We start from the raw sequence: 12,865 nt of genomic DNA, 5'->3' as shown, positions 1-12,865 counted from the left end.
ACAAGAGTGCTGTATCTGACAGTTCTAGTCGGTACAGTTGAGGAAACAGTCAGACTTGTTTTTATTGGTGGGTGGACTTCTTCACAAATCATTTTCAAGAGATCAATTGTTGTCTAACCCAGTGGCCAGTGCCCATGTTGGCATCCTTGGCACAGAGACAAAATGTGCACTGTCAAATAAAAGGACCCAGTCCATTTGTCTTTGCTCTGTGATGAGTGTGACAGTGAGTAAAGCATGAATATAGAGACCCTCCCCATCTTTCACTCCAGGTCGCTCTATTTCCAACTCTGTGAGACAAAGCACACTCTTATGCTTCAGACATAGGCCCACAGTGTATGTCGTTTTTTCCCATCATAAATTGCAAGTGAGGAGTATTCTAGAACGTTTTGTTGTTTTTATTAATTTCCTTTTAAGCCTTTATATGGAAGTCAGTATCTCCATTGAATGCTTTAATAAGTAGATTGAACCTGCTACACCTCTACCCTTTATGTCCAGCTTTCATGAGCTAAAATATTAATAAATTGCAGCGAAGATTTTTATAGACATATTTACAAGTCAACTTTTAGGAACAAAATGTAACTTGTTTTAGTTCTACAAGCAGATGTATCATCAGTTTTAGAGGGAGTCTTTTGGCACTACAACGTGAAAAAACAAACAAAAAAACCTTGCAGTCCCAGTTTATAAAGTAACTTTAAAAAGACAAGGATGAATTTCCTTCCCACTTCAAAAAAAAAAGTCATCCTCTGAGACATGTATACTTTGAAGATGTTCCTTAGGGACCAGAATTTAACCTTAAGATGTTTTTACCCCAAAATGATTGTTTACTTTTAAATTCATGTGTCGCAGGTAAAGTAAAACCTCTTGTAAGTATAAAAACTAATATAGTCAGTTCTCAATCAAAAATTCAGCCATTCATCAAATGCCATGTCCCCACTCTGTACCAGGAACCGTGCCTCATAGGAAATGCCCTTTTTGGCTTGCCATTGCCCAGTTTTTCCTCTTTCTCGTGCCACCATTTTCATCCTCTACTTTCAGTTTTCTCTACCCAACGTTGACAGTCTTCCTTAGTGTGGCAACAGACTTTGGCTTTGCTTTGCTCTTTATTTTCAAGATGGCTTAGAAACTTAGGTGACCTTTTAAAGCATTTAGTTGACAGGTTGAGTGAAGACAAGTGAGAGGTACTGTTGGATCACTGCCTTGATGGCAGAGAGGGGAGCTGTGTTGGGTGAGCGATGGCAGGCCAGTGTGGCTCTGCTCACCCTCCCTGCCTCCAGTTCACACTCAGGTTCTTCCTAGATCAGAGGACATGTAATGTTAGAGCTAGACAACCCTTAATGACCATATGTTCCATCTTCCTCATTTCTGAGGTACAAAAATCTGACCTGCACAAGGAATAAAGAAAATATCCTGCTCTATAGTCATGGTTTAAAGCTGTTTTTGCTATTCATGTTACATTCTTTCATATTTTTTTTTAAAAAACTCAGGTAAAGTGTATGTGTGTGTGTGTGTGTGTGTGTGTGTGTTACATAGATAAGGACTAGGAAAACGATGAAATTTGTTATGATTAGAATAGCAGAATACTATTATTTTCAACTATATTAAAAGCATTTGTTTGAAAGTTACTGATAAGATTCTCTCCACAAACATACTCTGAATTCAGTAGAGATTGTTTCTCTTCATTTTCATACAGATTTATAATTTTTAAATTCCTTAAGGTTTTTCCCAGGGAGTTTCCACAAACAGCAAACAACATCTTTTAAAAGCAATGAATATGGGGCTTCCCTGGTGGCGCAGTGGTTGAGAGTCCTCCTGCCGATGCAGGGGACACAGGTTCGTGCCCTGGTCCAGGAAGATCCCACATGCCGCAGAGCGGCTGGGCCCGTGAGCCATGGCCACTGAGCCTGCGCGTCCAGAGCCTGTGCTCCGCAACGGGAGAGGCCACAACAGCTAGAGGCCCGCATACCACACACACACAAAAAAACAATGAATATGGAATGAACGTGAAGGTTTCTGTCCCACGTACCCTTCCCCAGGAACGTAGAGCTGGCTGAACTCACCCTGTGAGCTGACAGGCACAGTTCTGACCACCTGAGGCCAACCCCCACTCGGTGACCTGGCATCCAGCACTGAAATCCATAGGAGAGCCTCACCATTAGCAGTTGCATCTCCTCATTTGCTGGGACATCCCTTGAGGCTCCCCTGGGACACAGAAGTCCCAGTGACAGTCACTCACAGAGGGCCAGCCTCCACCCCTGATGTCTGAATGTTCCTTGTGAAAAACCTGCAACACCCCATCTCTCCAGACTGCTCCCTGTGCTGAATTTCCTTGACCAGTCCCCCTGCCCTTTCACATGTCTAGATGGCCTCATCTCCATTCCTATTGATCAAGATGTAGAGCCATTTGAAAAAATTCTCTGGACCCCTTTCTTAACCCCTCCCACCCCCAGCCTCAGACAATCACTGATCACTTTTCTGTTTCTATAATTTTGCGTTTTTCAGAATGTCATCTAAATGAAAGTATATAGTGTGTAGCCTTTGGCTTCTTTCACTTAGGATAATGCATTTGAGAGTCATCTATAAAGTAAGTGGTGAAGGAAGGAACATTAGCCTGAAATAACTTCAGTTATCTAGTTTTTGAGACTTAATAGAGGTAACCTAAAAGAATTAGTTTTAAAAAAAAGAGGCAAGACAACAACACCAATTTAGTGCTTATTCCAGGGAGAAAGACCTAAAAACTGTAAGTGTGGATGATTTTATAGTAACTAATTAGATTATAGAGATTATAAATATTTATCTGTAGGGGGAAAAACAGTCTCTTCTGCTACTGCTAAAAATCACCTAAAATGTTGGATAAAATACAAGCATATCCGTTCAAATGCATATGCATAGCTGAACCAAGAAGAAATTAACTGAAATTTCCAGGGGCCAAGAATGAAAAAAACAGAATGATAAGTAAGTGCTGAAGTTGCAGCTGCCCTCGAGGTATTGCTAAAACAGAAACGTGGAGCTGCTTGACTGTCGGGAATCAAGGCTTTGGGCCTGAGAAAGTTAGGAGGGTATAGGAGTAGAGATTCCCCACAGAGAGTCAAGACCCTCAAAGCACTTCAGCCAGTAATGGGCTGGCTAAAAGAAAAAAAAGAAAAAAATCTGCTTCCAGCAAAGAGAGACTTCAAGGACAATTGTTTGTGTTGCCCTTGGCTCTGAATGGGGATGAAAAAGACTCCCCTGAGAATTCTACAAGTTTAGGTTTAAATTTACATAACTCACTTGGTCTCAGAAGCCAACAGAAAGAATTTGGAGTACATAGGTGTTGAGAGAGCTCCAGCGCTCCTAGCAGAAGCAAAAGAAAATCGCTATAGAGAACATAGTCTCAACCCAGGTGCTTCAAGACTCCCACAGATTATCAAAGCCAAGCATGAGCCCAAAATCCAGAATTATAAAACGTGAAAAAGTCATTGTGAGTGAGAGTCAGTAGCAAAAGCAACAAAACTGGACTCCTCCACCTCACCCAGAACTTCAGCTATTGGGAATTATCAGACATAGAACAAAACTGTATTTAAAATATTGTAAAGAAATAAAAGATCAAATTAAAAACTTAAATAGGAAACCATTAAAGTTGAAAATGAAAATTTGTCAGAGATTTTAAAAGAACTTATAAGAACAAAATGAATAAGGAAAACAGCATATTAGATGCACCTGATTAGAGAGTTAGTTGAGTTAGAAGATGGCTCTGAAGTAATTACTCAGAATGGAGAACAGAGAGACTAACAGATGGAAAATATGAAAGAACAAGTGAAGACATGGAAAATTTAATAAAATGGTATTACATTGGAGTTATAAAACGACGGAAGAGAGAGAATTGAGCAAAGGCAATATTCGGAAAGTAGTGGCTGAGATCTTCTTCCAGAATTGATGAAAGACATGAAACCTCAAATTCAGGAAACACTATGAATACCAAGCAGGTTAAATCAAAAGAACCCCATACATCGCAAGATATAGCAAACTTTCTAAATTAAAATTTTGTGTGATAATTCAGATGTTTATGTATAAACCAGATAGCACAAATAAGCATTTGATTATTTTATTGACTTTATTAACAAGTTTAGTCAGTTTGGGGGAGGGGAAATGTCTTCTTGGTAATTCCTTATATTTAGGTCTATATGTGTTAAATCTAAATGTGATCAACAATCAACTGCAAAAACAAATACAACTTTAAATATTTATAATTCTTCAAAATAGTGAAACCATGCTTCAAGGATGACTTACGGCTTGTTGGAGCTGGAAGGACTGCAGACATAATGTGGTTCATCACTCTTTAACAGAGTCAGACCTAAAACTTAGATCTAGTCTCAGTCTGGCTGGCACTGTCATTGTGTTTTATCAAAGCTGTATAAAATGGATACCAATGTGTTCACCATGGTTACATACAAACTGTATGTTCAATATAAGTGCAGTTTTTGCCATGAAGTCTACTTATCTCAAACTTTGCATTTGATATTTAGAAACATATTAATGAAAAAAATTTAATAGCAAAAGAGTCTTAGGAAGAGGAAGGAATAATTTGGATGGCCCTGGACCCTATTAAAAGAAAGAAAGAAGAAAAAAAAGAAAACAGAATTTTAAGAATGCCTCCGTTTCCTGTAGACAAATTTCTCTTTGCCAGGTAGAGACATTTAAAACCAAGATACTGATCAGTTTTTTAAAAAACAGCATTACAGCAGCCAGACACTGAACCAATGGGTGAGACCTTCACCTATGAAGATTTAGGGAGAAGGTCTCTTAGATTGGATCTTTGGAGTAATATTTTTCTTTGCTCTTCTCCCTTTTTCTTCCTCTGCCCAAATTCATGACCTACTTTCCTCTTCCTCACTCCCAATCCATCCCCCTCCCCCCACACCATAACAATTTTAAATCAATGCTAAAGAGTAGCTTGAGGAGGGGAAGGGAGAGAATTGTTGGTCACTAGAAAAGATGTTTATTGGCTCATGGCTTGTTTTGTAGCTTCAAGGCTTTTGAAAGAATACCCACTAGCAGGTGCAACGTTTCTTCACATTCTTCTGGGTGCTTAAGAGTCACTGTACTTACTTCATCTTGTAGAAACTCAGGAATCTGTGGGTAAAAGCCTTTAGGAATGACCTGAGAGCTTTGCACATGCAAAACCACTGGGTGGGTTTGAATCTGCTCAACCTGCTAACTGAGCAAACCATTACCTTCTCTGACTTCCACTTCGCTCCCCCTGCTGTTAGACAGAAACAGAGTTATCTTGTCCGAATAGTAAATAGGAGAGTGTGTGAAAAGCGCCTAGGAGAGCGCTTGACACATGTTCACCTACTCATAAATGGTAATCATTATTAGGAAGACTTTAATTATCATTTTTATGTTAACTATTTGGGTTTGATTGCCCTGAGCAGTGAAGTAGAGTTTCCATGGAAAACAAGGCTGGGCTGGACAGTGTGGTCTGCTACCCATTTGAAAGTAGTACCACATGAAAGATTTTACTCCTCTGCTTTTTTGGTAATCTTGAGACACATATTTTCTCTCTGCTGTCGTTTTAAAGGTCATCTTGAATTGATTCAGTCCCATATGGTTTAAGCCTATCCCCTTTGTTAACCTGCGTGTTAATATTATGATTAATATTTGAAAGAGTACTTATTCCAATAATTTTTTGTTCAATGTAAGAAAATGTAAATTCTTAAAGGAAAAAGTAACTTTAGTAACTAGAGAATTTAATAGTAGATTTATTTTAATTCTCCTGGTTATTTTGTATTAATTTTCCTGTAAATGTATCCAGATGTGTATGCAGTACCTATATTCTATGAACAAATTCTGGCAACTATTTGATAAATTATCTTCTGAAATTTTCTACCTTGGGACCTAATTCTATCCTGAAAATATCAATCCTTTGCTTATAGTAAAATATGTTACATCAATGAGGAAAGTGAGAGTAAAAGCTGGTTTACAGTAACGGATACTCTAGGAACTAATGTGAATTCTGCTGCTTTTTATTTTCAACAGGCAACTTGTTTTCTTGGCCAGGAATAAATAAATACTGAAAAATTAGGTGAGCCTTATGTCTTACTTAGGGGATTTTCTTGTTTGTTCTGATTTCTGTCTTTTTTGCTTGTGTTTTCAGGCTCAGCTATGTGAATCATGCAGAGGATCTGGCCTCCAAACTCCTACAGTGTTCCCCAAAGAACAGACTGTCAGCACAGGCCGCCTTGAGCCACGAGTATTTTAGTGACCTGCCCCCACGGCTATGGGAACTGACTGATAGTGAGTATGACAAATTCAAAACATCCAATCGAAGCAGGGACATGATTTTAGCATCTATGTGTAATACACATGTAGAGAGGTCCACATGTTTATATGTGCATCTCTCTAATATTACGTATGCTTGTATATGCATTGCGCGCGCGCGCGCGTGTGTGTATAGAGAGAGCGAGAGAGAATGGGGGAGGGGGGTAGTGTGTGTGTATATATTTAGTGGAATCCTGCCATTCAATTGCTAGCTTACCAGACACAGGAAGAAAATGGATTCCTTTTTTGCTATCTCTGCTCTGCAGTCAGCAGCTGCATGTCTTTGTATTTGATTATGTGTGTGTCCAAAAAAATGATATGAGCAGTCATAAAGGAAAAGGAAAATATGATTTACATATTTAGTGCCTTATGCATATAGTATTTTTTAGCTGGCTGCAGTACACAGAGTAGGAATGATTCATTTCTATTTGATTCTCAGAGACAATCTTGGTTGTAACAATAACCTTAAAAAGGGCTGCTATGCAGTGAGCTGACGAACAGAGTTGGCAATTGGCTAATGCGCTGAATTGACATGTAAGAACTGAAGACATGTAATTCATTTCAACTACAGATGCTCTTGGTATTCATACAGAGCTCTTCTCTGGATCTTTTAAAACAAAACACATTCCTGGGTGGGTTTTTGTTTTGTTTTTACAAAAGTGTTCATATTTACACAGCCTTTTTCAATTACATTTTAAATATTTGGGGGAGGATTTATGACTGGGAGGATCTCATCTTTCTTCCAAAGTGTGAAACAAAATTCTTGTGAAATTTTGCAAAACACTACTGCAGTAAGAACACTTTTGTTCAATGGTGATACATTCTTTCCAAATGCCAGTGAAAGATATTTCTCCTCATACTCTTTTCTTTTTGCCTTAAAAATTAATATACTGCATATATGGATGGATATATCATTTTTAATCCTTGTGTACACATCACTTACCATAGACATACATAAAATTTATTTCTTTATTCCCTTAGACTTTTTCCACCCATGATAGCATTGGAGTCTCCTCGACAACAATAACCTTTTACTTTGGAACTAAGTCCCAAGTAACAACTCTTGGGTATTCCTACACTAAATCTTTTCTGATACCTCATATTTAATTCTAATTACTTTTTTTTTTTTACTCTAAAGTAACTATAGATATATTAACCCACTACTCCCCCATGCTTTGAAATCTTCTTCAGTATTTCATATATTCCAAGCCCATATTTATCCCATATTCTGCACTACTTCCTTTCTGAAAGTCTACCCACTGACCATTACTACAACTATCCCCATTAAAAAAAAAATTAAAGTTGAAATCCCTATAGAAAAATAATGAATTGGTAACACATCTTCCCATACTGAAAAAAAAAAAAAAAATGATGCCAGTGGACTCATTAGTTTATTGCTCGTCAGACTCAAACATATGGCTTGTTTTCCCATTCAGTATAACTTGCAACTTGATATCACTCCTCCTTGGTGACATCTCAATCCCATCTGACTTGATGATTTAGTTTAAGCCGGGATTTTGATGGTCTATGAATTCTGAATTCTGTAGTAGTACTTTTCTGTTAATATGGACTTATTACCCACTTGGCACTTAGTTTATCAGCCAGTGGTTAAATCCAGTTTCTATCAGTAAGTAAATGCCTACACATTATCACTCGGCAGCAGGCTGCCAATGGAGACAGCCTTGTCCCTGTCATTAACAAGCACAATGTATGCAGAACACCAGAGGGGAATTAAAACCACAAAAAATACCTCAGGGTGGTATTTTTAATATGAGAATTTAATTTGTAATTTCACAGATTAAGAATTTTGGCTGCATTAATCCCTTTATCAGCTCACAGCAGGCTATTTGCAGAAGCATAACCATAAGGCGATATTCATTGGCAGAAACACGTCTTTGCATAACGTTAAACATCAGGAGCAGTGAAACCTTTTGAAGGGGGGAGAATAAAGATGAAAAATCATTATATTTTTAAAGCAAGATTCTGCTGAACGCCTCCGGTAACAATTTTGAGTTACAGAAATGCTATTTCTGTGTCTAGTAGATAATCATTATGAAGCATAAATCCAGTTGCAAGAAAGGACAATCCCAGTATTAAATACCACAGTCATTTCCATTTCGAACAACATGGTAGTTCTTGTAAACATGTTTACACAACAAAGAATTCCTAGGCTTTGGAGACTTTGGGAACTAGTTCTTTTAAGTGAAATGACTGGTTTTGGTGACTCTGTTATCTAGGTTAATATTCTGCAAACTATATTTAAAAGTTCTTGAAATTCTTAAAATTAAATTTTACATTAGTGTGGAGTCTTGTAAAAGTTCACCACCTGGCAAATGGCAGCAGCAGCAGCAGTGCCAGTATCCTCATATGCTTCCTTTTCAAGGAGATTTGGAAAGAGATCCATCTGAAAAGAAGTGTTGCAGAACCAATAAATGGGTTGTCTTATCAACCAAGTCATGGTTTCTGTTAATCAGTTTTAGGAGCCTCACATTAATACATAGTCTATTCAGGATGCAGTAACAAAATAACTTAGACCGGGGCTTAAACAACAAACATTTATTTCTCACAGTTCTGAAGGCTGGGAAGTCAAAGATCAAGGTGTCGGCAAATCAAGTTTCCTGATGAGACAGCCACCTCCCTGTATCTTCACATGGCAGAGAGAGAGAAACAGTGACACCTCTCTCTCCCTCTTTCTCTCTCTCTCTCTCTCTCTCTCTCTCTCTCTCTCATTTTTTTCATATAAAGCCACTAATTTCATCCTAAGGGCCTCACCTTCATGACTTCATCTAACCCTAAATACTACCCAAAGGCCTCATCTCCAAAAACTATCACATGGGGGGTTAAGGCTTCAGCATATGAATTTTGGAGGGACACAGTTAAGTCCATAGCAGTCACATTCTTAAAGATGGGTCATGGCATTTTTTTTTTTAAAGAATGTCCACAAAGGGAAAATCTTATGCAAGCAGAAAGCAAACCCAGGTAAAAGGAGAAGATTGTAACAAAAGTAAGTTCAAAGTGGGCTCCAGTCTTCTTGGCTACTTTAATATATCAGACCTTTTGAGAAGAGTATCAAGTGTTATTAGAACCTTGGTTACACAGAGCACTGCAGTCATTCCATGAATTCTTATAAAAATGAAGTTGTATGCTGATGCCAGACTGTTATTTGCTTTGGAAGAACATATAACAATATAATATCTTTCTTAATTGTACTAGTCCTTAAAACCTCACCAGTTTACAAAATGCCAAAATTTAGAAGCAATGTATTAGTGTGCCACTGAAGCAGGAATTATAAATTCATCAAGCAAGAATTATGGTACAGTTACCTGGAGATCTGGCGGTTAAAGCTGGCTAATTCTAGTGGCACCCTGTCATTCTCCCTCTATCCCAAAACCCGAACAGCCTTGCCCCACTTCTTCACAAAGATTTAATTGCAGGGAAGTAAATGGAGGGCTGATTTAGAAGAAATTCATTATTTTTCCCAAATACACCAAAGGGCATTCTCCTGTGTATACTATCAAGTTACATAAATTATTGAAGCTGAACCACCCTTGTCAAAGTAAATGAACAAAATACACTTCATAGCGTAGAGTCCTTGATTTTATTACATTCATTTGCTAATTCACAAAACTCAGATCTGCAGTGAAAGAAGGCCAACAAATTGGTGCAGTGTGAAGAGCACTGAACTGGGAATCAGACCACCTGGATTCCAGCTTCAGCTCCGCTGTTAACTAGCTGGGCAGCTTTGGAGAAGTGCCTTAGTTTCTGTGGGTTCCCAATTTCTCATATAGAGACACAGTGATCCCTAAGGACCTTTCAGCTCTAATGTTGGTAGGGTTTCTTATTCCTATATATGTCCTATATATTATCCTAAAGCAACATTATGCCATTAATGGAGCTCCGTGCCATCTTTTTAAAAAGAAAACACACCCTGTTCTAACATATTTGCTGCTCTGGTTTCTAGACTTCCATTCTCTCTTGAATCCTTTTGAGCCGAGCTTTTATACCCAAGATTCCACAACTGCTGGTTTTAGTCTCTATCCATTGGTCTTTCCCCAGCCCTCATCTTGATCCATCAGCATAATTCAACACACTTGACCACTGTCTCCTCGTAGTAACATTTCCTTCACTTGGATTCCAGGACAGGACATTTTCCTTTTGCCTCCCTAAACATTCCTTTTCATACTCCTTTGCAGATTTCTCATCTGCCAGACCTCTCACTCTTAGAGTGCCCTGGGGCTTAATCCTCAGATCTTCCTATCTACATATGCTCCCTAGAGCCTAGATGATCTCATTTAATCTAATGATTTAGATATCATCTGTGTACACTGACAGCTTCCAAATTTCAATCTCCAGTCCCATCTTCCCTGACTCCAGACTTGCATATACCAGCTGACTACTTAACATCTCCATTTGGATGTCTAGTAGGCGTTTCTAACTTCATATTACCAGAACTGAGTTCCTTATCTTTTCCCTTAGACTTGCTCATTTTATAGTCTTCACCTCGTTAATAAGGGGCAATGTCATTCTTCCAGTTGTTGGAAGTTACCCTTGACTCCTCTTCTTTTGTCGTACCCAAACCCGGTTCTTCTGTAGACCCTGTTGATGCTACCTTCAAAATAGATCAATAGACCATCATCACTTCTCCACTGCCATCACTGCCCCATGTCACTCACCATCTTCCTTCACCTGTGTTTCTACAATAGCCGTCTAACTGTTTTGCCTGCTCCTTCTCTTGCTCCTTAGAGAGGCTTTGCTGTTTCTTCTTTCTTCAGTTCGTGCTTGCTCTTGCTCTAGATATATGCATGACTTGCCCTCTCACCTTTTTGGCTCTCTGCTCAAAGGTACCTTTACCTGGGAAGCCTTCACTGACCTGCTTCCACCCCGGCACTTCCTGTTTCTCTTCCTGCTTTATTATTCTTCAGAACACTTACAACTAGTTGATATATTCATCTGAGTGTTTATCATCTGTCTCCCCTAAGTGGAATCTACAAAAACCAGGATTTCTTTTCATTCTGATTGATACACTACAGGATTCTGAAAACCTAGAACAGTGTGGGGCTCAATAAATATTTCTTCAAAGAATGAATGAAAGAATGCACAAAGAAAGGGCAAAATATGTTGTTTCCAAATTCAGGCTTATTGTTCTAGATCAGAGAAGTATGAGAGATCAGCTGAGCTGTGGCTTGGAGGGGAAGGCAGACTACCCTGTCGTATGTGTGTGTAAATCTGTGTGAGTGTGTGTGTGTGTGGCTGTGACGACTTGACATTTCAAAGACCAACGCATACCATGATGTTTTATGTGCGGGACATCAGCATTGCATCTCAGCCTCCAATTTTGAAAGAAAAGATTCTAAATACACCTATAAATATGTAAATGAAAACTTTTCATTCTGTCCACAGTGTCTTCTATTTTTACCGTCCCAAATGTAAGATTGCAACCAGAAGCTGGAGAAAGTATGCGGGCCTTTGGGAAAAACAATAGTTATGGCAAAAGTCTATCAAATAGCAAGCACTGATGCGCACAGCAGTCTCAAGAGAGCACAGGTAAGATGACCTACTTTACTTGGAAAGTAATTGTGAAAAGACATTGAGTCAATCTTTCAAATGAAATATTTCAGACTTATTTTTTCCTAAGTATCTTATGAATCTCTTATGTTTGTTATGGCATTCATTACAGATTCTAGTGAGGCAGAGTGCTGTCAGTCATTTCTGTATTTTTAGGCACTTGCTGGAGTCTAACCACAATGGTCCTTTATTTATGTAGTCATAAGCAAACCATTTTAGTCATAAGCAGATCATTTCACTACTCACCCATCCTTCATAGAGGCTAGAAAATGGTTAACCTCGGAGGATATTTAAGCCACAGACCTGCTTTGTGTGGCCCACACAATTTTTTTCCTTGGTTGCTCCCATTTTAAAATGAGGAGATTTTACACAAAGTCTGGGTTTCCGGCTTTTCTCGAGAAATCAGCAGCTTTGGCAACACTAAACTCACATTCCTGCCAGAAGTTTGTGTATGTAACTGAACTGTGGCTGCCTCCTTTGGAAAGGACATGGGCTCCCTAGTTTAGTTTAGTGGCCATTTGGGCCACTTCACTCATTTCTGATTCCTGGGTGGCCCCTAGTACAGACCTTGTTGTGGTGAAGCATTTATTTTATTTTTTTCCTATTCGATTCTTTGGCCTCTGCTATTCTGCAGATGTAAAGCAGAACCTAAACGAGATAGTCTCTGAGCCTGTCGGCCTGTCCCGGTCATCACACAGGCTTTACAGAAAAAAGCATAAGATGGCAACTTCTGAAAAGGCTGTGTCTTTAGTGCCAGTTGGAAATGTCTGGGTTTTTTGGAAGTTTACGCCTATATGTATCTTTTCATTTAATGCAACATAACTCTGAAGCAAACAGAGAACCAACTTTTTTGTGAGGAAGGCTTTTTATTTGGAGCCCATATTGTTACTTGCTTGTGTGGCTGTTCAGGAATTAAATGTTCCAGTGAATTGAAAGATACAGACAGCATCGCAAGGGCTCCTCTTCCTTCCTCTCTCTCTTAATGTGAAATGTTAACAGGCTG

At 38.8% G+C, this 12,865-nt stretch overlaps 1 protein-coding gene across 9 annotated transcripts in view; it reads left to right on the top strand.

Moving 5' to 3' along the window:
• Window positions 1-12,865, top strand: part of CDK14 (cyclin dependent kinase 14) — a 591,667-nt gene that overhangs the window by 499,027 nt on the left and 79,775 nt on the right. For 7 of the 9 annotated variants that reach the window (XM_079931296.1, XM_079931294.1, XM_079931290.1 and 4 more), the window contains 2 exons: window positions 6,134-6,273; window positions 11,698-11,841. In XM_079931296.1, the coding sequence (XP_079787422.1) occupies window positions 6,134-6,273; window positions 11,698-11,813 (256 nt within the window). In that variant the 3' untranslated portion in view covers window positions 11,814-11,841. Of the gene's footprint in view, window positions 1-6,133; window positions 6,274-11,697; window positions 11,842-12,865 lie in introns of those variants that run through there. The other 2 variants (XR_013829689.1, XM_079931298.1) reach the window with 2 other exon arrangements.

The sequence above is a fragment of the Stenella coeruleoalba genome, assembly GCF_951394435.1.
Source record: "Stenella coeruleoalba genome assembly, chromosome: 9".
NCBI lineage: Eukaryota > Metazoa > Chordata > Mammalia > Artiodactyla > Delphinidae > Stenella > Stenella coeruleoalba.
Note: the sequence above shows the minus strand (reverse complement) of the source record. Positions and strands in the feature narration are given on the sequence as shown.